Genomic DNA, 26,574 nt, shown 5'->3' with positions numbered 1-26,574 from the left:
AGACTTTCTTCTACGTATATATTACCCATTTATCACAAACTCCTCCACATATATTACACATTTATCTCACTCTCCTCCACGTATATTACACATTTATCACACTCTCCTCCACGTATATTACCCATTTACCACACACTCCTCCACGTATATAACCCCTTCATCACACTCTCCTCCACGTATATTACACATTTATGTCACTCTCCTCCACGTATATTACCCATTTATCACACTCTCAACCACGTATATTACACATTTATCACACTCTCCTCCACGTATATTACCCTTTCATCACACTCTCCTCCACGTATATTACACATTTATCACACTCTCCTCCACGTATATTACATTTACCACACTCTCCTCCATGTATATTACCCATTTATCAGACTTTCTTCCACGTATATATTACCCATTTATCACAAACTCCTCCACATATATTACACATTTATCTCACTCTCCTCCACGTATATTACACATTTATCACACTCTCCTCCACTTATATTACCCATTTACCACACACTCCTCCACGTATATAACCCCTTCATCACACTCTCCTCCACGTATATTACACATTTATGTCACACTCCTCCACGTATATTACCCATTTATCACACTCTCCACCACGTATATTACACATTTATCACACTCTCCTCCACGTATATTACACATTTATCACAAACTCTTCCACGTATATTACATTTATCACATTCTCCTCCACATATATTACCCATTTATCACAAACTCCTTCACGAATATTACACATTTATCACACTCTCCTCCACGTATATTACATTTACCACACTCTCCTCCATGTATATTACCCATTTATCAGACTTTCTTCCACGTATATATTACCCATTTATCACACACTCCTCCTCATATTTTACACATTTAACACACTCTCTCCTCCACGTATATATTACCCATTTACCACACTCTCCTCCACATATATTACACATTTACCACACTCTCTCCTCCATGTATATTACCCATTTACCACACTCTCCTCCACGTATATTACACATTTACCACACACTCTCCTCCATGTATATTACCCATCTACCACACTCTCCTCCACGTATATTACACATTTACCACACACTCTCCTCCATGTATATTACCCATTTACCACACCCTCCTCCACATATATTACACATTTACCACACACTCTCCTCCATGTATATTACCCATTTACCACACTCTCCTCCACATATATTTCCATGTACCACAAACTCTCCTCCATGTATATTACCCATTTATCACAAATTCCTCCACATATATTACACATTTACCACACACTCTTCTCCACGTATATTACACATTTACCACACTCTCCTCCTCGTATATTACCCATTTATCACACTCTCCTCCACATATATTACACATTTACCACACTCTCTCCTCCATGTATATTACACATTTACCACACACTCTTCGCCACGTATATATTACACATTTACCACAGTCTCTTCTCCATGTATATTACCCATTTACCACACTCTCCTCCACATACTGTATATTTCCATTTACCACACTCTCTCCTCCATGTATATTAAATATTTACCAGTCTCCTCCACGTATATTATACATTTACCACACTCTCTCCTCCACGTATATTACCCATTTATCACAAACTCCTCCACATATATTACACATTTACCACACACTCTCCTCCATGTATATTACACATTTACCACACTCTCCTCCACGTATATATTACACATTTACCGCACTCTCTCCTCCACGTATATTACCCATTTACTACACTCTCCTCCACGTATATTACCCATTTACCACGCTCTCCTCCACGTATATTACACATTTACCACACTCTCTCCTCCACGTATATTACCCCATTTACCACACTCTCCTCCGCGTATATTACACATTTACCACACTCTCTCCTCCACGTATATTACCCATTTGCCTCACTCTCCTCCACGTATATTACACATTTACCACACTCTCTTCTCCACGTATATTACCCATTTACCACACTCTCCTCCACATACTGTATATTTCCATTTACCACACTCTCTCCTCCATGTATATTAAATATTTACCACAGTCTCCTTAACGTATATTATACATTTACCACACTCTCTCCACCACGTATATTACCCGTTTATCACAAACTCCTCCACATATATTACACATTTATCTCACTCTCCTCCACGTATATTACACATTTACCACACTCTCTCCTCCACGTATATTACCCATTTATCACAAACTCCTCCACATATATTACACATTTATCTCACTCTCCTCCACGTATATTACACATTTATCACACTCTCCTCCACGTATATTACCCATTTACCACACACTCCTCCACGTATATAACCCCTTCATCACACTCTCCTCCACGTATATTACACATTTATGTCACTCTCCTCCATGTATATTACCCATTTATCACACTCTCCACCACGTATATTACACATTTATCACACTCTCCTCCACGTATATTACCCTTTCATCACACTCGCCTCCATGTATATTACACATTTACCACACACTCTCCTCCACGTATATTACACATTTATCACACTCGCCTCCACGTATATTACACATTTACCACACACTCTCCTCCACGTATATTACACATTTATCACACTCGCCTCCACGTATATTACACATTTACCACACACTCTCCTCCACGTATATTACACATTTATCACACTCGCCTCCACGTATATTACACATTTACCACACACTCTCCTCCACGTATATTACACATTTATCACACTCGCCTCCACGTATATTACACATTTACCACACACTCTCCTCCACGTATATTACACATTTATCACACTCGCCTCCACGTATATTACACATTTACCACACACTCTCCTCCACGTATATTACACATTTATCACACTCGCCTCCACGTATATTACACATTTACCACACTCGCCTCCACGTATATTACACATTTACCACACACTCTCCTCCACGTATATTTACCACACACTCTTCTCCACGTATATTACACATTATTACACATGTATATAACCCCTTCATCACACTCTCCTCCACGTATATTACACATTTATGTCACACTCCTCCACGTATATTACCCATTTATCACACTCTCCACCACGTATATTACACATTTATCACACTCTCCTCCACGTATATTACACATTTATCACAAACTCTTCCACGTATATTACATTTATCACATTCTCCTCCACATATATTACCCATTTATCACAAACTCCTTCACGAATATTACACATTTATCACACTCTCCTCCACGTATATTACATTTATCACACTCTCCTCCACGTATATTACACATTTATCACACTCTCCTCCACGTATATTACATTTACCACACTCTCCTCCATGTATATTACCCATTTATCAGACTTTCTTCTACGTATATATTACCCATTTATCACAAACTCCTCCACATATATTACACATTTATCTCACTCTCCTCCACGTATATTACACATTTATCACACTCTCCTCCACGTATATTACCCATTTACCACACACTCCTCCACGTATATAACCCCTTCATCACACTCTCCTCCACGTATATTACACATTTATGTCACTCTCCTCCACGTATATTACCCATTTATCACACTCTCAACCACGTATATTACACATTTATCACACTCTCCTCCACGTATATTACCCTTTCATCACACTCTCCTCCACGTATATTACACATTTATCACACTCTCCTCCACGTATATTACATTTACCACACTCTCCTCCATGTATATTACCCATTTATCAGACTTTCTTCCACGTATATATTACCCATTTATCACAAACTCCTCCACATATATTACACATTTATCTCACTCTCCTCCACGTATATTACACATTTATCACACTCTCCTCCACTTATATTACCCATTTACCACACACACCTCCACGTATATAACCCCTTCATCACACTCTCCTCCACGTATATTACACATTTATGTCACACTCCTCCACGTATATTACACATTTATCACAAACTCTTCCACGTATATTACATTTATCACATTCTCCTCCACATATATTACCCATTTATCACAAACTCCTTCACGAATATTACGCATTTATCACACTCTCCTCCACGTATATTACATTTACCACACTCTCCTCCATGTATATTACCCATTTATCAGACTTTCTTCCACGTATATATTACCCATTTATCACACACTCCTCCTCATATATTACACAGTTACCACACTCTCCTCCACGTATATTACACATTTAACACACACAAATCATTTACACCCTGTTTACACTATAAATAGCCTGGTGTGCCCATTATACCCATTTTACAGGACATTATCTTGACTACAGGGACACAGGACTTATGTCTGACTTCATACTGCTTCCCCAATCATCCCCTGCAAGCAGCTCTTATGCCGCGTATCCACTACGCAACATTACTGAGCGATTGCATGATAACGACATCGTAATCGTTCAATCGCTCAGTAATCAGGCACAAATCGTGCACATTAATATCGGAATCGGTCAGCGATGCGCACTCCCAACGGTCGTTTCCGACATCAATCATCGCCCGAACATGCTGGGTTGCCAACGATAAGGTCAGGTTGGGCATGTTGGGGGATGATTGATGTGCCTACAATGACCGACTGCATGTTCAGTGTAGGCACAGCACAGACTGTGAAACGACTGCACGATTACAATGTAGTGATCGTGCAGTCGTTTCACAGTCTGTAAGTGGATGTGCCCCTTTACTCTATAAATCTAACAGTGTATTGCAAGAATTTAAAATTAAATTGATCTTGGGTTTGTCATTTTGTATTGATTAATGTCAGGTTGGGGTAATTAAACGGTTATTGCATTGATCTTACATTCATTTTCCTAGAATTTCAGATAAAGCGTAACACCTTTTGGAACAGCCAATTTCACTAGCCAAACTGGAGTTGGCGATTAAGTCTATTCGATGGCCCGAATGGGTTTACCATTTCATATTATAAATTGTTTCACACTCATCTAGTTCCTTTTTTGCTCCAGGCTTTCAATGATGTTGATGATGTGAACATTTTTCTGCCCAAATGTTCGCATCCCATGCCACTGTTCTTCCTAAGGACACTAAGGGGTAAATTTACTAAGATTCGAGATGGTCCCGATTTGCAAAGTGATTCGTCTCGCTGGAACTCGCCAAAATTGGGGTGATTTAATCACTTTTTTATTCCAAATTTACTAACAGGAGATTTGAGGCTAAACGAGTTTGCCGATGGTGAAGCAGAACGAGATATCTCTCCCGAGTTATTTGGTTTGCAGGAGATTACTCAACTGAGATTGCAGTGTTTTCCCTCTGCAAATCTCGCCCGAGCTAGCAGCCTGCACATATCAGTGAGATGTGCTTGCTGCTTGTGTGTCAAGAGTTGTAAAAAAGGGTTAAATGTTTAAAAAAAAATGACGTGAAGTCCACCTTGTGGTTACAGCAGTAGATACAATGTCCCGGTTCCCACATAGACTTCAATGTGTCCCGGTCATTCACGCGGAGTAAAGCTATGTGGAAACACATAGCTTTGCTCAGTCCGGCTTGGATTTGGTAGCTCACGTTTTTTTGTTTTAACCCCACGGATGCCTACTTGGAGAAGAAGATGTGAACTACGCATAGGAGAGGTGAGTATGGATTTTTTTTCTATAGGTACCCCTATGGATTACTTCAGATACTAGGTGAGTATGTGTGAGTGTGCATGCATGTTATAATAAAATATTACTTCCACAGTGTATGTTGTGTTTTTTTCCGTATTGCTTTGGTTGTGGAACTACAAGTGCCAGCGGGGCCCATAATGCCCCGCATGCTGGTATTTGAGGTTCACTAAATACCAGCATGTGGGGGAGGCTTGCTGGTACATATAGTTCCACAACTAAAGACAATATTTAACCATTTATTTAACACTACACACTAACACAATCAACCCGGCACCCACTGCCCTAGGGTGCCGGGGATAGCCCCGGGCTATCAGGGGGACTCCTTTATTGGAGGGGTCCCTAACTCCCCAGGGATCCCTGGTCTGGGCTGACAAGCGGTGAGGGCTGATGCTGCGGCTGGGGGGCTCGGTGAAAAGGCTCCCCTTATTTTGGCATCAGTCCCCCCCTAGAAAGGGTCTGGAGCTGGTTTTAAATATAGGGGTAACCTCACGCCAATTTTTTAATCCCTATATTTAAAACCAGCTCTGTCCCTACTGCCTGGTGCTGGTTCTTATATTAGAGTGGAACCCTACACATTTTTTTCCCCTGTAATTTTAAGAACAAGGACTGGCTAGCAAGTCCGGGGCTGGTTAGTCTTTTGTAACCCTTTTTTTACAAGTCTTAACACACAAGCAGGAAGCACATACCTCACGTAATTTTTTTTTTTTTTTTAGAAAATTATCCCTATTTTAACCATTTACAGAAATAAACATACACAAATCACAATGATTTGTGTATGTTTCTGACCATCTCGCAGCTCAGGGGGTTGAGAGATTGAAAAGTGATTTTGACAGAGAGTTTGCTCCTATCTCACCCGAGCTTGTCATCCCGATTCTTGGTAAATTTGAGAGATGTATGTTTTATGTGGAAAGTACTTCTGATTTGGCCCGATGGTGATTTGACTCGAGATTGCTATCTCACCCGAGTTTTACGAGTGAGATGAGAGAAATCTCTCTCTAACTCACCCGACTTTGTCTTTAGTAAATTTGCAAGCAGGAAAAAAATGAATAATTCACCCGAGATGGTTATCTCGACATTTCTCGAATCTTAGTAAATTTACCCCTAAGGATCCAACCCTGTGCTCAAGCTACTGGCCAGTATCATTACTGTTGATCTTAAACAATATGCAAAATGTTAGCTAATCGTCTTAAGTCCTTGTTGACCACTTTGATTCATAGTGATCAAGTAGGTTTTGTCCCGGGACGAGAAGCAAAAGACAACACAACAAAAATGATTGACTTAATATTTAAGGCCATGTCATCACAGACGCCTACAATTTTGCTCTCTACTGACGCTGAAAAAGCCTTTGATAAGGTGGATTGGCAATTTATGGCTGGTGTGATCCAACACATGGGCCTGAAAACCATGTGCTTTGCCAGAATATTGGCCTTATATAAAAATCCCTGTGCACAGGTTAAAGTCAGTGAGGTGTTATCTAAACCTTTTTTTATTTTAAATGGGACTAGACAGGGGAGTCCATTGTCTCCTATTATTTTCATACTGTGTATGAAGGCCCTTGGACATGCAATCTGTTGCAATCCGGACATACAGGAAGTGTGGTTGGGAACCATAGAATACAAATTAGCTCTCTTTGTGGACGATTTACTTGCGATTGTCTAAAACCCATTAGTCTTGTTACCCAATCTGACAGGTGAATTTCAGAAATGTGGTACTTTGTCCAATTTCAAAATTAACTTTTCAAAGTCTGAGGCCCCCAATTTAAATGCTCCAGAATCTATGGTTAAATAACATGCCACACAGCAGTGATCCAAATTCATAATAAACTATATAGAATATTACACACAGCAGAGCGCCAAAATCATAATGTACCTCATAACACTGCCACAAATTCTTAATATGCCACACAGCTGTGTCACAAATTCATTATATGCCACTCAGCCATGAATTATGCTATTCATTTTTTTTTTTGTGGACTCAGCAGCGCCCTCCAGTGGCCAGCGCCCTTCGGCAGCTGCCTAAGGTTGCCTAATGGTAGCACCAGCCCTGCTCCTTGCTGGGATAGCCTCATTTTGGAGCTGCTGTCTTGGCAACAAATATTTCATAAATTGGAATGAATCAGTTGTTAAGCGCTAATATTGGGCTGCATAGACTAGTTATGCTCCTCTACAACCTTTCATCCGCTTCAGCAATTACAATAATAATAATCACTTCAAAATAAAATAATACCCAGCATCACCTTCAGTTTCTCCAGACATGGTATTACATGCCTGCAAATACCATGTATTTTGCAGAGTATTATTTAAATAATGTAGCATGTATTTAAATGGAATATATGCAGACCGGGAAGCAGTTAAAATACCAACGGAGGGGATTCCGGCGGTCAGAATGACGGCGCCGTAATTCGACACCTGCCAGAATATGGGCGCCGGCATCCCGACTGCCGGAATCCTGAATGTAAGGACTGTGGTTAGGGGGAGGGTTAGCGTTAGGGGTTAGGCACTAGGGGGAGGGTTAGTGTTAGGGGTTAGCGTTAGGCACTAGGGGGAGGGTTAGTGTTAGGGGTTAGCGTTAGGCACTAGAGGGAGGGTTAGGCAATAAAGGGGGAGGGGTTAGGTTTAGGGTGTGGAAAGGGGGAGGTTAGAGCTAGGCACTAAGGGGGAGGTAATTGTTAGGCTCCGGGGAGGGAGGGTTAGGGTTAGGGAGAGAGGGGGAGGGTTAGAATACTGACCGACAAAAGGTGTCGGTATTTTAATCCTGTCAGGATGTTGGCATCTCGTACCCATCCCATGGAGACCACACAAGAACTTATAAGACCCTTGCTAAAAGGACTATTATTAATACTTGGCACTAAGGCTAATTAGCTAGAATATAACCTATTGCCATAAGTTATTATTAAAATCTTGGCTAGGCAGGTGATACTCAGCTGCCTTGGTGATACTGGCCAGGAGCTGCAAGGGTTACCTTACCGCATAACCAGATCAGTCAGATGGAATATACTAACTGGTCCACACAGGCAACATTTATAAAATAATAATAATAATAATAATAATAATAATAATAATAATAATAATAATAATAATATTGTAAATGAAAATAAAAATAAAAATATTTAAAAAATATTGGTGATTGAATAAACACTGTATTGTAAGAATAAAGCATTTCTAATTTAGTTTCTGATATAATAATAATGTGAAGGATTGTGGTGGTAAATAGGCTTCTCATAAAGCATAGGATGAGGCCCTATTTCCAGCAAACACACTAATGTAATCTGTCTGTTCGTTAGAATTGGTGCAGGATCTACGTGGCTCCTTCCACAGTGGTTACATCAGATGCTAGTGACCGAGGCTTTGGGAGAATTATATAAATAGGTAACTTCCATGTGGCCAGAGAAGTGTCTGCTCCCTTGTATCCTGTGTTTGCTGAAGAATTGCAGGAACTCTCTTCAAATTCAATGTATTTTCTCTTCAAAAGGGAAATGACTGATGCTGACAGCTGCTAGAAACAAGACAATGGTCTCTGAGAGGAAGGAAACCCACTCGTCTATTTGTAAGACAGTACTGAGCTCTGACAAGGGTCTGACCAAAACCATAATATGTCAGTGATAAGCTTCTCAGATGACATGGAAATGTGTTCTCATATAATTTATTGTATAATATAACCTGACTTTAAATGTTTTTATAGGGCTAAATTATCAGCCCTGGCTCTATTCTATACACACCTGGCAGTATCACACGTTATCTATAAAGCTGTATCATTATATCCACGTGCCTGTCCCAGATATTTCTCCCAATCGCTCTGTCATGATACAATACATTCATTAGCCTGTAAAATTGGTCACGTTTTATATGTGCATCCAGTAAACTAATGCTAATGAGTCCTGTTAATTCCATAAGGATGAAATATTGTTGGTATTCCTGAGAAGTTCCACAATACACTTCAGTAGTCACCATCACAGGTTTATTCAGAACTAGACTAGAGCATTGATGGGAAACATGTCCCTAGGTCATTTTGTGACCCTCAGAGTATTCACCTGTGGCCCCGGGGCTCATTTAGGGGCATATGTATCAAGCTGTTTTTTTTTTCCCATAAAATAATGCAGAAGCTGTGGTGTCTGCATAATTTTATGTATTGTAGATATGTACTAATGGCACAATGCAGGAGAATTCACAGAAATCTATGTCAAAGTGCTAATTAGCGCTGCAGATCGCAGTCCTCATTATTGCCAATGGGGACTACGATCTGACCCCTATGTGCTAAGCTTTTTGGAGTTTAGCCTCGGTGTAAACTGCTGTAACCTTATGGATGCTCCAGGCGCAGGAGAGAGATCTTTCGATCTCTCCCCCGCAACCCCTACTTGGCTCCGTAAGCTGACAAAGTGCGCATGCGAAGTGTCTGCTTCCCCTGGAGAAGACTTCTACAATTTGCCGGGGATATAACTCACAGGGACAGCAGTTACCGCTGTCCCGGTGAGTTCCCCTTTGCACATAGCGGGGATATTTTCATTAAAAATTTAAATATCCCCAGCGATATGGATACATAATAATCGCGGCTGGTCTGTGATTATTAGTACATAGACCCCTTACTCTTTTACTGTTTATGCCTTTTCTCAGCTTTATACTGGAATGTTTTAAATTGTCAGATGTAAGTAATGATTTTTCTTTGACTACATGTATTGTTTAACTTATTACTGAGATTAAATGTAATATATGGCCCTTTTGAAGGTTAGTGAGCCTTGAAATGTGTCAGGTTGCCCAAAACTTCTATGTAGATTTATGCCTCTATTTATAAGGCAGTGAAGAGCTTATTTTCCAACAGAAAAATGCTCCTTGAGAGATTTGTGCGACTTATCAAATAGTTCACGGTGGAGAAATCAGATTTCTTTGGCCGTAACCTATTTACCATCACTTAAATTTGGCAATTTATTAATAATGGAAAAATGAAGAGATGTGTTTCCTATACATGACAATTGGGAAGACCAAGAGGCTTCTCTAGATGCACGGACATTACCCACCCATGTGGATATTGCTTTACCCTTTCGCTGTCAGGATAAGGCTGCCAATTAAACTCCCCAAAGGAAGGTTTTTTTCGTGAGTCCCAACTTGTTGTAGTGTAGCAGTTATACGTAATGGTGAATACCACAAGTTCTAGTAGTACACTATAATTACATGTAAAAACTACATTGCACATTTTTTTTTATTTTTTTGCAACAATTTACTTTTTGATTTGACCTGCATTTTTACTTACTAATACAGTAAATCTGTATGCGGCTACTTAGTATATAAATGCAACTTGCCTTATAGTAATTAGGAATATGTGACCTACCTATGAGCATAAGATCATGAATATTGTTCATGGGATTTTTCAGTGTTTTAAGACGGAATACACTGAACAATTAGGGACATATTTATGAGTGAACTGATTCACTATTCACAGCTGTTAGAGATACTATGTTGGGGCAATACCAGAATACTGCTACCAAGACATAACATACAATAAAATACCAGCTAAAAGATTTCAGTATAGTACTAGTTTCCGCTATCACTATACTGCTGGGTTAGGCCTCAGCAGTGCAATGCAATCACAGCCATCACTGTCCAAATTGTGTTATATAAGCTTCTGATATCTGCAGTGAGATTGCCTATCACTTTAATTATGTCACAGCATATACTGCACACACAGACTAGAATATTGAAAAAATAAAGGGACAGATCAGGATGAATACATAGCTTTCTAGCCTATTCTGTTGCTACATTATTACTAATTTTTATTATTAAACGGTTTTAGGTGGAATTATACATATTCACTTTAGTACACATTAAAAGCTTACTTGTACTTGCAAAAATGCTAAAATATATTCAAGTAATTCGAAAGAATGATAAATATAGGAAACAGGTTCCAGATAGAGCATGAGTCAGTAATTATAGGTATCGTAATTAAAACACAGTCAGCATTCTGGAAGGGTAAATAATAGGACAATAGTGTAGACAGTGAGACTCAGGTAATGATCTGGGTATTTATGAAATATTTCCACTCTGTAAAAGAGTTAAATCAGTTTGGCTACACTATTATGTTATACTAATCAAAGGAAAATACAATTCCAAAATATGTTTTCCTCAATAAACTCCCGAACTAACAGAACTGAGGGGTAGACGGGCGATGCCACCTCCAGCTTGCATAATTGGTCGTTTATATTTATGTAGTGTGAGGAGCCATTTTCACCACTTCTCCCCATCTAAAGAAGGGTTATCTCCAGAGAAATCAGAAATTTAGACTATAAGGGGATGGCGGCTTATCTTTATTTACCAAATGGCGAAAAGCGCTTGGTGACGCCACCTTGTGATGTCATTACCTATATGTTGCCTATAGCCGGCAATGGGGACCGGCATATTCTATACTGCTTCGCTACATATCAGCTCACTTAAACAGTTTTGCGCATGCGCAGATAGCTGACGCACAATTGCAATTGACATTGGTATTTCACAGAAGCCGGAAGAGACCACGTCTTGCAGGGAGACACCGCCACATGTCGCTGGGCAGGTGAGTATTGATGAGGACCGGCAGTACCTGAGAGTGTAAAGTTACCACCGGTTTTTCAAAGTTATTGATAAATATCTCCTTATTCTGTATTCTGTGTAAGGTTGGATTCATCTTACAGTGAAGCTAGTTCTGGGCATTTTATTTATTGATACATTAGTAATGGTAATTTACAAACTGCAAACATTGCACATCTCATAGTTTTGTTTTTATTTAAAAAATGTTTGGCTTTTTCGCATTTTAAACTGCATGGCCACTTGCTGGCCCTTGGAACCACCCCTGTATGATGCTCCTCGTGTGCTGGCTGACTTGAATATGTGCATGTTGGAAAAATTGTACAAGCCACATAAAGTCCATTCCCTGATCACTTTTTATTTACCTCTTTTCATTAAAGCCAACTTTTACATTTTTCTGCTAAAACACTGTTAATTTTAGACTCATTACATTAATCATGAATATGGGGAGACCGGGTCAGTGTTTGTTACATGCATTATGAGGCCTCAGGAGCTAAATTTACTAAGATGCGCTTTTCAAAACATTTGACAGCCAGCTTGTCTTCATTTGCTGGATTTAATGGGTCAATAACATTAAATGCAAAACACGTCTGGTTTTGATTTTGATAATAATTTCCATTTTAATCCAGCGTCCGAATCCGCTGAAGATGTGGCTTCTTTGAAAAGTGCCGCTTAGTATATTTCGTCCCTGGTTTCTTTTACATGACAAAAATGCTCTACAGCCCTCGCTAAAGAGGGAAGACTCCCTTAATGATGCTTTTTCATCTCTGCTAGCTCATGTCAATAAACTCTTCTTCCTTCCTCCTGTTGGTATACAGATTTTGTGATCTTGCCCACCAAAGTACAGATAACCTCAATTATAACAATTCATATATTTTTCAAGTGTAGGGCCTCATTTATCAACAAGTATTATTCTTGTTATCACTCGTTACTAATTTTAAATGGTGCTCCCACCAATCAGCTCCTAACTGTCATTTTTCAAACACTTGGCAGATAGGAGCTGATTGGTTGGAGCACAATTTAATATTAGTAATTAGTAATGTTGATAAATGAGGCTCATTGTTTGTCTTTATAAAAATAAATAATAAGATTAGACTTTGTTTAGAGTGTTTTAGATCAGAAAATAAAAATGTGAGTACTGATGACAGTATGTATTCTAGACTTAACGAAAATAATGATGTCATAAAATGCAGCTGATTAGAAAGGTAGTGCTCCATCACCCCTTATAAACAATTATGTGACCATATTAGTGAAGTTACAAAATTGTATTTAAATGTTTTAAACATGCAGTGGCATCGCAATAATATTATTTATTATTTAATCTATGTTATTTTATTCGGCCTGCACTGTAATTTGTGGCCCAGCATGGCTCCTATGGGGCTTCTTATATTATAGCGCACAGAACAGGGCAGCTTGCATTTATAAGTAGCACATCCTCCATTGCCGCCTCAAGAACAGTTTAAACTTGACTTTCATGGAGTATTGGTTATTGACTTTAGTTAGAGAGGCCTGGATTATGTCCACAATGGGAACATTTCAGAAAACTTTCATAAGTAATTTATGCACTTATATTGTTCATTTAAAAGTACCTTTTCAGGAGTTGTAGCTCCATCTGACCCGGCCGTATTGATCTGCTGGATGAATTGCTCCTCCACATGGAGCAGGATTTCTGGTATGTTTGTACTTTCTGGCTGTTGGTTATAGGATGTAGGTGGCTCAGACTTGATGGTCTGTAGGTCATTAAGAGACTGGGTGGACCTTATGGTGGTTTTCAAGTCAGGAGGGCTCATGAAACTAATGCGTTTTTGGGGGTCCAAGATTTTCTTGGAATTGTTGAATGTTCTCAATGGCCCCAATGTGCGTCCACCATCAGTTTTACCCTGTGAATTTATTTGCGCTGCTCCTGTTGTTGCATTCTCATTTACCACTGATATGTCCAACAGAGAGTGAGAGGACCTGGAACGTATAACATTTAACTGCTGCATGTCACCTGATAGCAATGCAATGGTGGCATTAACCTGCTTACTGGCAGTGCCAGCCTTCTTCACACGGGACAATGTTGCATCACTGCCACCACTGGAAAGCAATGAAGGCATACCTGCGCTGGGTTGCGGATCTACCGGCAGGAACGTGTAGCTATACTGAGTACAGGGTGCTTGTTCTATGAGATCCTCAGAACACTCCTGAAAAATCTCAATTCCATTGGAGTTCCGGTTAGAGGACGACAGGACTTTTACATATTTTGCTGGAATATAAAAAGGTTTTGTCTTGTTATCTTGGCAAACGTGCCACCAGTGCTCATTAGTTCTGTTCAGGAGGATATACCTCTCATGTGGCTTAATGGAGATAACTCTCCCTTCTTTAGTTGTGTATTCAAATTCATGTTCCACGAGAACACAGTCCTTCTCCAGAGATGCAGCTGTTTCCATCCTGACTGTCTTCGTCTTCCCTGAGAGCATCAGGAGTAAAAGAGAGTGTTAGTGGCATGGCCTAGCTCTGTCATAGACAATCTGCTTTATACATTTTAATATTTCCTAGCTCAGTGCGAGAAGAGACCTGTGTACATATCTGACATATTTAAAATTCAGGAGGGGGGAACAGTAAGACACACACAAGAGTCAGGTAACATGATCCGACAGCTCTAACCAACATTGTGAAATCCCATTGAACTCTCCATTTCTACGTGTTACCTGTACGTCTCCCAATTACTAGATATTCTGCAGCAGTCAGGATCAGATTAACCGTGAAAGTATACCAGTGAGGTCATAGGTCATCACTTACAGGTGTATTAATTGTACTGCCCACTCCAAGGACGAATGCATAGTCTTTATTAAATGTTCGGTGTTATGTAAAGAAATATTTCCAGCCAGGCTGCAATTATCCAGAACCGGAGGTTGGGAACAGGGCGTAGAGGAAGGAGAAGAAACTTTTGTAACCTGACAACTTGGGATCAGGTGAGTCATATATTGTGAAGTTAGGAGACACCCAAAATACAGCCATGACATATGTCACATAAATGGGTATATTTACTAAAGTACGGGTTATTAGAAGTGGAGATGTTGCCCATAGCAACCAATCAGATTCTAGTTATTAACTTCTAGAATGTGCTAGATAAATGTTAAGTAGAATCTAATTGGTTGCTATGGGCAACATCTCCACTTCTAAAATTCCGCATTTTAGTAAATAAGCAATACATAGCTATAGAACGAAAAAATACAATCATAACGCTTAGATATAAGACTAAACTCATACTCCATACTCAGGTATGTAACCACTCACAAAAATAGACAAAATCTTGACAAATAGGAGATTTGGCATATACCCCAACACATATGCATGGGATCCATACATCAATTTGTGAACTAAACCACAACAACAGGTCTTATTGTCTGTCATCAAACACAGTAAACTCAAGCATGTTTTATGCTTGAGGCATGGTATACAGAATATTTTCTAAGGCAATTACCTGAATAGGCCAAAAACAGAACAACCAATGCCAACGTCCCAGAATGCTCGTCTCCAAGTCAGAACAATCCAAAAGTATACTATGAAACATTCCTCAAGTAGTAAGATTTGGTAAACAAAGCACTAAAGAATAACTAGATGTCATTAAATAAAGCGGTTACAGGAACATCTGTGAAGTGGTTATTTTATCTGAACCTGCAACCAGATGATTTCTTTAAACACTTCTTTTCCTAATTCATCGCTTCTGTTGTACTGTCCGTCCTGCTCCTTCCTGTTTTCCATGTGTTTTAGGAGCACAGGAAGAGTGGGGGGTTCCTGTGTGTCATTAGTAATGCACCCCCACCCTCCAACCACAGTTTATTACATGCAGATAGAAGCTGGCTAGGCAAGATAACACACAGGTGGTTATTTCCTGCAGTACAGCCAGTTACAGTACAGTCATAACTAATGTATGGCACAGTATATGGAAAGGATTGATAAATACATGGTATTTTCCCTATTGTCACTCTATTGGTAGGCATAGATAAGTAAGCTGTATACGTGGATAAAAATTGTTGTTTTAATTATATCTAATTGTCCTTCGTAAAAAAAAAAATGGACAAATTTAATTATTTCTCTCAATTATTTAACCTGAAAATGGGACATTCATTCTACACTGAGGAGCCACTGAAAGTAGTTCAATCCTAAAACATATATCATTCTGAAAACTAATCTTGTTCTTAGCAGAATAATAATAATCTTACATAATACCCAATCATTTAATATAAACATGGAACCTTGTCTTACCTGTGGATCCTTACTGCATTGTGTCAGTGTCCCGAGCAGCAGTGTTCTGTCTTATCTCCATACCATGAAAGAAAAAAAAAAAAGTCCAGAGAGAGATGATGTGGTAACTGGCAGAGCCTGTACTAAAGGTGTGAGAGGTATAGCAGAGACAGATACAGTTGGTTACAGTCTATGAAGCCTCTGGAGGGCAATGGGAAGAGATTTGCCAGGCTTTAGGAGTTGGGACAGTGCCACATAGCATTCTGAAGGGTTGGACAAAGTTTAGAACTGGGTGCAGTCTAGAGGCAGCATACAATGTGCTAGGGCACTACAGAGCTGGATGTAGATTACAGGCAGGGTATGAAATGTCAGGGACAATGCAGAGATGGGTGCAATGCTGAGGCAGTGTATGAAGTGTCTGGGATGGTAGAGAGGCAGTGTGTTATGTGTCTGGGACAGTAGAGAGGCAGTGTATTATGACAGTGGAGTGCTGGGTGCAGTCAGTGTACTGTAGGAAACAGTGTAAAAGAAAGAACATCTGATGTGAGAATATGTTTCAGCTTGTCTTTCTGTCTCCCTAACATTTCCTGTTCAGCAATATCTAGAGCAACCACTCAGACCTGAGATTCATACACTTCCTTGCAGCAGATTTCAAGAAAGGTTAACTTTAAACAAATTAAATAGAATATTCTGTATCTCATGCCTTTGCCCATGGGAAAGATTTAGCAACATTATTATTAAACTGCTTTACATTATGACCATGATTAAGATAATGGGCCAAATGTAATAGGTAGTCTGTTTTGGTAAATGGCGAGTTTGGTGCTAAACTCGCAATTTTTCACAACTCTCCAATGTAATAGGGTGTCTGTTCACTAAAACTCGCATTTTTCAGAGTTACTAAAACTCTCCATTCTCAAACTCGCATCCAGATGTTTTCACATTGAAAACAATCAACTCGCCCAATGTAATAGAGTGTCTGTTTCAGACTCGCAAAAAAAAGATTACCAAAAGTCCCCAAATAATAGACCTGCTTCAGGCTAGCGAGTACATCCTGAGCAGGTCAGATTAACACAGAAACATGCACATATCCATGAGATATGTACATATTTCTGTGTGTACTTATGTAAAATGTGTTTAAATTAAAGAAAAATGACGTGCACCCCCTCCCCAAAAGCATAACCAGCCCCGGGCTTTATAAAGCCTGTTCTGGTTCTAAAAATACAGGGGCCAAAATGCGTAGGGGGCCCCTGTATATTAAGAACCAGCACAGGGCTTTGTTGAGCTGGTCCTGGTTCTGGAAAATCAGGGGACAAAACGAGTAGGGGTCCCCTGAAAATTCCTGAACCAGCACCGAACTCTTTCTAGCAGGGGGATAATGCCACAGCCAGGGAAAACCTTTCACCGGTTTCCCCGGCCAAAGCATTATCCCTGACTGCTAGTCAGTCCAAGCCGGGGATCCCTGGGGAGTTGGGTACCCCCCCAATAAAGGGGTACCCCTCTCCAGGGCACCCCAGGCCTAGACTGATAGCCCGGGGCTATCCCCGGTACCCTAGGGCGGTGGGTGCCGGGTTGATAGTGTAAAGTGAAAGTGTAAAATTAAATTTACCATATTGTCTTTATTTGTAGAACCACAAGTACCAGCAAGCCTCCCCTGCATGCTGGTATTTGGAGAACCACAAATACCAGCATGCGGGGCATTACGGGCCTGCTGGCACTTGTAGTTCCACAACTAAAGAAATACGTAAATAAACAAACTTACACCGTGAAAGTATAATTTTAATAAAACATACACGCACACTCACACTCACACATACTCACCTAGTATCCAAAGTAATCCATAGGGGTGTACCTGAAAAAAAAAATCCATACTCACCTCTCCTATGCGTAGATCACGTCCTCTTCTCCAAGTAGGCAATCCAGGGGTTAAAATAAAAAAACGAAAAAAACCCGATCCATGCCGGACTGAGCAAAGGTATGTGTGTACACATACCTTTGCTCCGCGTAAATGACCGGGGCACACGTGTGCCCCGTCAGTGCAGGGGCCGCCAGCCAATCAGGGAGCATCTCCGTCGGAGCAGCTCCCTGATTAGCTGAATGTGGCCAGCCTCTGTCTCCCTTAGACGTCGCGACATTGTATCACTGATGTAAACCACAAGATTAACATCAATTAATCTTGCGGTTACTATGTAGCGGCTCTCACCATAGACGGGCTATGGGGATTTCTCACCATAGACGTCTAAGGGAGACAGAGGCTGGCCGCATTCAGCTAATCAGGGAGCTGCTCCGACGGAGATGCTCCCTGATTGGCTGGCGGCCCCTGCACTGACGGGGCACACGTGTGCCCCGGTCATTTACGCGGAGCAAAGGTATGTGTACACACATACCTTTGCTCAGTCCGGCATGGATCAGGTTTTTTTCGGTTTTTAATTTTAACCCCTGGATTGCCTACTTGGAGAAGAGAACGTGATCTATGCATAGGAGAGGTGAGTATGGATTTTTTTTTTCAGGTACACCCCTATGGATTACTTTGGATACTAGGTGAGTATGTGTGAGTGTGAGTGTGCATGTATGTTTTATTAAAATTATACTTTCACGGTGTAAGTTTGTTTATTTACGTATTTCTTTAGTTGTGGAACTACAAGTGCCAGCGGGCCCGTAATGCCCCGCATGCTGGTATTTGTGGTTCTCCAAATACCAGCATGCAGGGGAGGCTTGCTGGTACTTGTGGTTCTACAAATAAAGACAATATGGAAAACTTATTTTTACACTTTACACTATCATCCCGGCACCCACCGCCCTAGGGTGCCGGGGATAGCTCCGGACTATCAGTCTAGGCCTGGGGTGCCCTGGAGAGGGGTACCCCTTTATTGGGGGGGTACCCAACTCCCCAGGGATCCCCGGCCTGGACTGACTAGCAGTCAGGGATAATGCTTTGGCCGGGGAAACCGGTGAAAGGTTTTCCCTGGCTGTGGCATTATCCCCCTGCTAGAAAGAGTTCGGTGCTGGTTCAGGAATTTTCAGAGGACCCCTACTCGTTTAGTCCCCTGATTTTACAGAACCAGGACCAGCTCAACAATGCCCTGTGCTGGTTCTTAATATACAGGGGCCCCCTACGCATTTTGGCCCCTGTATTTTTAGAACCAGAACAGGCTTTATAAAGCCCGGGGCTGGTTATGCTTTTGGGGAGGCGATGCACGTTTTTTTTTTTTTAACACACACAGAAGCCATCACGGATCTCACTGATCTGTGATGGCTTCTCTAAAACTCGCACCTTTTAATGCTACTCGCATTAAAAGGTGTCAGTTTACATTGTCCTAAACTCGCCTGCACTCGCAAATGCAGTAGCCTCGAGCTGAAAAGTTCGCAGGCTATTGAATTTGCGAGTTTCAGTACAAACTCGCACTTTTTAAAAGTGCGAGAAAGTGCGAGTTTGTACTGTTACTAAAACTGACTACCTATTACATTTGGCCCATAATCTCAATACATCCAGAAGGAACTGTACATAGTTAAGAAAAAATATGCTAATTTTATTCAGTTAATTTCATTATGTTTCCACTGAATATAGGTGGAAGTACACGTGTAAACCTTACTGATACTGTGAGGCAATTACTTGGCACAGCCCCCAGCATCAGGGACGGATTAACAATGGGGCGGGTGGAGCTACAGCTCCAGGCCCACCCATAAAAACAGGCTCACACCGCCAAGGAGGATCCGCTGAAGACAGGAACTATTTTTTTTCCTGTCAGAACAAGCGGCCGTCCGAGGTTCTCCCCTTTCAAACTGCACCCCCAACCACTACCTCCAGTTCACACCTCCCTCCCAATCCCACCCACCCGGGAGAATCTTCTCAGAGTCCTGGCCGCCTGAGCGGCGCAGTGGAAGGCTTCACTTCACAAGCCCTCCCTGCGCTGCGTAGCGTACCTCAGCCCCTCCTCTACACTATGTGATGTCAAGCCGCGTGACATCACATAGATGCGACTGCACGGCCCGCGCGGGGCTCTCATGGTGGACTAAGGAGGAGACACACCTGACGCCGACAGCTCCGACCTTCCTGTCAGTACCAGTGCCAGTGGGGAGAAGACAATGGAAAGGTAAAGGAAGGTAAGTGAACTACGTGAAGGGGGGAGCATGTGCAGAGAGGGGGAAGGGGAGGAACACCATAATGTACACTGAGAGGGGGGCATAGTAATGGACACAGAGGGGAGAGGACATAATGATGCACACATATGGAGGGACATAACAATAGACACAGAGGGGAAGCATAATAATGGACATACAGGGGGGGTAATAATGGACACAGAGACAGGGCATAATAAAGAACACAGGGGGGACATAATAATGTACATAGAGGGGTGGGTAATGTATACAGAGAGGGGGCATAATAAAGAACACAGGGGGGGCATAATAATGGACAGAGGGGGGGTATTAATGGACACAGAGGGGGGGGCATAATAAAGGACACGGGGTAATATAATAATGGACACAGGGGGGACATAATGGACACAGAGGGGAGTACATAATAATGGACAAAGGGTGGGAAGACATAATAATGGACATAAGGGGGGGACATAATAATAGATAGAGAGGGGAGGACATAATAATGGATACAGGGGGGGCATACTAATGGATATAGTGGAGGGGGAGAGAACATAATAACGGACACAGAGGAGGCTTTGGGAAAATAATGATGGACACAGGAGGAGGAGGAAGGGAGATACAACACAGAACATACAGATGAGGGGGGTAGTGCAATACAGAACAAACAGATGAGAGGCAGTGGCGTATCTATAATGGGTGCAGTGTGTGCGGGGCACACGGGCCCCCGGTTCCAGGGGGCCCCGCACCGCACACACTACACCCATATTTTTTTTAAACTTACCTGTCCAGGGTCCCGCGTCGGGTGTCATTGCTGCTCAGAACACTGGAAAAATGGCCGCCGTGGCCATTTTCCAGTGTTCTGCGCATGCGCAGTAGACTAGAGTGTGCCCGGAGTCTAGTGCGCATGCATAGAATGCCGGAAAATGGTCGCAGCGGCCATTTTTCCGGCATTCTGCACATGCGCGGTAGACTCCGGGGACACTCTCTAGTGCCCGGAGTCTACTAATGCTTCGGTGGCTGGCCAGCCGATTTAGTCGGCTGCCAGCCACTAGAGAGAGAGGAGGGGGCCTCACATGAGGAGTGCACACGAGCCCCCTCCTCTCTTAAAACGCCCCTGATGAGGGGGGTAGCACAAGACAGAACATACAGTACAGGTGAGATGGGAAGCTTAGTGCAACACATATAGTTATGGGGGAGGGGATAAACAATACAGGACATACAGACCAAGAGGGGTACAATCAGACATATCAAATGAAGGAGGATAACACAGAGAAATAATGTAAGATGGAAAGAATAATATAAATAAAATGGATATTATGACTGCAATAGTAATATTAGAATAAAGGCTGTCTATCTGAATATATAAACCTTAGAAGGTAAATGGGCTTCGTCAGAATAGATAATTGTCAGTTACTTATTATTACTTTACCCCATTTACGTTCTCTATGAGAATTTTTGAGGTTAATATATTTAGATAGATAGCATTTACACTAACATTATTATTAAAAGCATAATATATATTCCATTTACCTGTGTATTTATTTATATACTGTATTTGTGCCATTTTTTCTTTTGTATTTTGTGAACCCCCTTTTAAAAAACGGGCTACCCCTGTGTCCCAGGCCGGTGACAGAAAGACAGCAACAGAGAAGCTTCTGCGTAATGCAGCTAGCGGGAGGAGGAGTGAATAACAACGGGCCCAACTGAGAGGTAGGAACATTTAATTTAAGAAATTAAAATGTTATAAAATATAATTTGGTGTTTTTCTTTTTATGTCAGATTTTAAAAATGGTATGTGGTCAGGGAATGATGTGAGTGAGGGGTATTTGTGTCTGTTATGTGGTCAGGGCATGATGTGAGTGAGGGGTATTTGTGTCTTATGTGGTCAGGGTATGATGTGAGTGAGGGGTATTTGTGTGTTTGATATGAGGTCAGGGCATGATGTGAGTGAGGGGTATTTGTGTGTCTGTTATGTGGTCAGGGCATGATGTGAGTGAGGGGTATTTGTGTGTCTGTTATGTGGTCAGGGCATGATGTGAGTGAGGGGTATTTGTGTCTGTTATGTGGTCAGGGTATTATGTGAGTGAGGGGTATTTGTGTCTGTTATGTGGTCAGGGCATGATGTGAGTGAGGGGTATTTGTGTCTGTTATGTGGTCAGGGCATTATGTGAGTGAGGGGTATTTGTGCCTGTTATGTGGTCAGGGCATGATGTGAGTGAGGGGTATTTGTGCCTGTTATGTGGTCAAGGCATGATGTGAGTGAGGGGTATTTGTGTCTGTTATGTGGTCAAGGCATGATGTGAGTGAGGGGTATTTGTGTCTGTTATGTGGTCAGGGTATTATGTGAGTGAGGGGTATATGTGTCTGTTATGTGGTCAGGGTATTATGTGAGTGAGGGGTATATGTGTCTGTTATGTGGTCAGGGTATTATGTGAGTGAGGGGTATTTGTGTCTGTTATGTGGTCAGGGTATGATGTGAGTGAGGGGTATTTGTGTGTCTGATATAAGGTCAGGGCATGATGTGAGAGGGGTATTTGTGTGTCTGTTATGTGGTCAGGGCATGATGGTGAGTGAGGGGTATTTGTGTCTGTTATGTGGTCAGGGCATGATGTGAGTGAGGGGTATTTGTGTGTCTGTTATGTGGTCAGGGCATGATGCGCGTGAGGGGTTTTTGTGTCTGTTATGTGGTCAGGGTATTATGTGAGTGAGAGGTATGTGTCTGTTATGTGGTCAGGGTATTATGTGAGTGAGGGGTATATGTGTCTGTTATGTGGTCAGGGTATTATGTGAGTGAGGGGTATTTGTGTGTCTGTTATGTGGTCAGGGTATTATGTGAGTGAGGGGTATTTGTGTGTCTGTTATGTGGTCAGGGTATTATGTGAGTGAGGGGTATTTGTGTGTCTGTTATGTGGTCAGGGCATGATGGTGAGTGAGGGGTATTTGTGTCTGTTATGTAGTCAGGGCATGATGTGAGTGAGGGGTATTTGTGTGTCTGTTATGTGGTCAGGGCATGATGTGAGTGAGGGGTATTTGTGTGTCTGTTATGTGGTCAGGGTATTATGTGAGTGAGGGGTATATGTGTCTGTTATGTGGTCAGGGTATTATGTGAGTGAGGGGTATATGTGTCTGTTATGTGGTCAGGGTATTATGTGAGTGAGGGGTATTTGTGTGTCATGTGGTCAGGGCATGATGTGAGTGAGGGGTATTTGTGTGTCTGTTATGTGGTCAGGGTATTATGTGAGTGAGGGGTATATGTGTCTGTTATGTGGTCAGGGTATTATGTGAGTGAGGGGTATTTGTGTGTCTGTTATGTGGTCAGGGTATTATGTGAGTGAGGGGTATTTGTGTGTCTGTTATGTGGTCAGGGTATTATGTGAGTGAGGGGTATTTGTGTGTCTGTTATGTGGTCAGGGTATGATGTGAGTTTGGGGTTTTTGTGTCTGTTATGTGGTCAGGGTATTATGTGAGTGAGGGGTATATGTGTCTGTTATGTGGTCAGGGTATTATGTGAGTGAGGGGTATTTGTGTGTCTGTTATGTGGTCAGGGTATGATGTGAGTGAGGGGTATTTGTGTGTCTGTTATGTGGTCAGGGTATGATGTGAGTGAGGGGTATTTGTGTGTCTGTTATGTGGTCAGGGTATGATGTGAGTGAGGGGTATTTGTGTCTGTTATGTGGTCAGGGTATTATGTGAGTGAGGGGTATTTGTGTCTGTTATGTGGTCAGGGTATGATGGAGAGTGAGGGGTATATCAGTCAGCATTAGGGCCAGGGAGTGGTGGTGAGAGGGATTACAGATGGTGAAATATGGGGTCGATGAGCGATTGTGAATGATGTGTACTTAAGTGTTTGCGGGATGGTCTCTATGAGTCGTAGTGGGTAAAAGGTAGTATAGTACAGACAGCAATACTTACACCTGTGCCTGCACAAAGGTGATGCGATAGGTGACTACTATTGGCCTACTAAAATACATGTGTGTGTGTGGGGGGGAGGGGGCACAAATATATATGCGAAGAGGGGAGGGTCATTGGGGTGGTGGTAGGTAGGCGCTAGCTATGCCCATCATGGTGCTAACCACCCCCCCTGTACAGACCACTCCCCAACACACACATCTCGCCCCCCACATCATTAGTCACACCCCTGCGGCAGTATACAATAGGCCCTTCATAAATTTCAGCTCCAGGCCCATTTGGGCCTTAATCTGGCACTGTCCAGCATGGTAAACATGCTCTGCTACAGCTATGGCATGGTTATGGCATCCGAAACCAGAAGGACTCCTGAATATATGGGTGCTTAGCACACAGCACCTGTTGAAGAGGACACATATGGAAAACAGATGCAGTGCAAAGCACAATAAGCATAACAATAACTTGCACAGATTCTCCATTTTCCCCCATCACATTACTTCAGCAGATGGTAAAAGCAATTTATTACGGACTCCTTACTCCACCAGTACAATACTCTTAATGGTTGTATTAGAAATAATTCAACAGATTTGCACTTACTACAACAGCTCCAGCACATAGATAGCCTTAAGCATATATCTCACGTGAAAGATGAAGAGTATATACCTGGTATTGCAGGGTGCAGTGGTTCCATAGCAAGACAGTTCATTCAACCACACACAGTATAAAGTTTACCAGATCTAATGTTCCTTGCCCTTCTCCCACCCCAGAGATGGCACATCCCCTTTCAAAAAGAGCTTTCTCTCTTCATGGCTTCCTGTATGGACCATCTGTTACAAGTTGTGGTCACGACTTGTTCCTCTCCAGCAATTTACCTGCTTCTGGCAGTATTGTTCCAGTTCCGTCGGTTGCTAGGCGATCTGGATGCCGCAAGGTGTCACATGTTATCCACAACACGGCATGGTTGGTTCCTTCTCTTATTTGTGCATGCTGGCCTTTTGCCTCCTCGCGGACTATAGCTTTCCTTGTGGATCTCTCGGCTCTGCTGCATGGTCAGCGTTCCTGTTGTTCCCAATTGTAGTGAACCCATTTTTCTGGCTCCCCAGCCACTGTCAGCTTGCAAACTGCTACAGGCTCCCTAGCCGCTCCATCGGCTTTCAAAGCTGCATCACCGGCTTCCAAACCGCACCATCAGTTCTTCAACTTGTATCACAGGCTCTTAGCCACATCATCAGCTCTCAAAGCCGCATCACCGGCTCTCAAGCCGAACTATTAGTTCTCCAACCTGTACTACCGGCTCTAAGGCGCACCATCGGCTCCCAAAACCACATCACCGGCTCTCAAGCTGCACCATCGGTTCTCCAATTTGTACTACCGGCTCTAAGCCGCACCATTGGCTCTCAAAGCCGCATCACCGGCTCTCAAAGCCACATCACCGATCTCAAGCCACACTCTCAGTTCTCCAACTTGTATTACTGACTGCAAGCTGCATCATCGGCTCTCAAAGACGCATCACCGGCTCTCAAGCTGCACGAACGTCTCTCAAAGCCACATCACTGATCTGAAGCCACACTCTCAGTTCTCCAACTTGTATTACTGACTGCAAGCTGCATCATCGGCTCTCAAAGACGCATCACCGGCTCTCAAGCTGCACGAACGTCTCTCAAAGCCACATCACTGATCTCAAGCCACACTCTCAGTTCTCCAACTTGTATTACCGACTAAGCCGCATCATCGGCTCTGAAAGACGCATCACCGGCTCTCAAGCTGCACGAACGTCTCTCAAAGCCACATCACTGATCTGAAGCCACACTCTCAGTTCTCCAACTTGTATTACTGACTGCAAGCTGCATCATCGGCTCTCAAAGACGCATCACCGGCTCTCAAGCTGCACGAACGTCTCTCAAAGCCACATCACTGATCTCAAGCCACACTCTCAGTTCTCCAACTTGTATTACCGACTAAGCCGCATCATCGGCTCTCAAAGACGCATCATCGGCTCTCAAAGACGCACCATCAGTTCTTCAACTTATACTAACGGCTGTCAAGCCACACAGCCAGCTCTCCAAGTTGTACTACCGGCTCTTGCAATACCGCTAACTATCTTACTGGTATCCAGTATCTCATGTGATTCTCT

The 26,574-nt window shown here is 42.2% G+C and overlaps 1 protein-coding gene across 5 annotated transcripts in view; it reads right to left on the bottom strand.

The window, feature by feature from the left end:
- The window catches only part of LOC148524158 (rho GTPase-activating protein 27-like), a 143,650-nt gene extending 126,741 nt beyond the window's left edge, over positions 1-16,909 (bottom strand). For 4 of the 5 annotated variants that reach the window (XM_088472181.1, XM_088472183.1, XM_088472184.1 and 1 more), the window contains exons 1-2: positions 16,458-16,909; positions 13,796-14,655 (exon numbers count right to left, since the gene is read on the bottom strand). In XM_088472181.1, the coding sequence (XP_088328307.1) occupies positions 13,796-14,635 (840 nt within the window). In that variant the 5' untranslated portion in view covers positions 14,636-14,655; positions 16,458-16,909. Of the gene's footprint in view, positions 1-13,795; positions 14,656-15,672; positions 15,775-16,457 lie in introns of those variants that run through there. The other variant, XM_088472182.1, reaches the window with a different exon arrangement.
- Positions 16,910-26,574: the final 9,665 nt, after the last annotated feature.

Source organism: Taudactylus pleione, unplaced genomic scaffold (genome assembly GCF_031769625.1).
Source record: "Taudactylus pleione unplaced genomic scaffold, aTauple2 ptg000121l, whole genome shotgun sequence".
NCBI classification, from domain to species: Eukaryota; Metazoa; Chordata; class Amphibia; order Anura; family Myobatrachidae; genus Taudactylus; species Taudactylus pleione.
The sequence above is the reverse complement of the archived record's forward strand: the minus strand, read 5'-3'. Positions and strand labels throughout refer to the sequence as shown.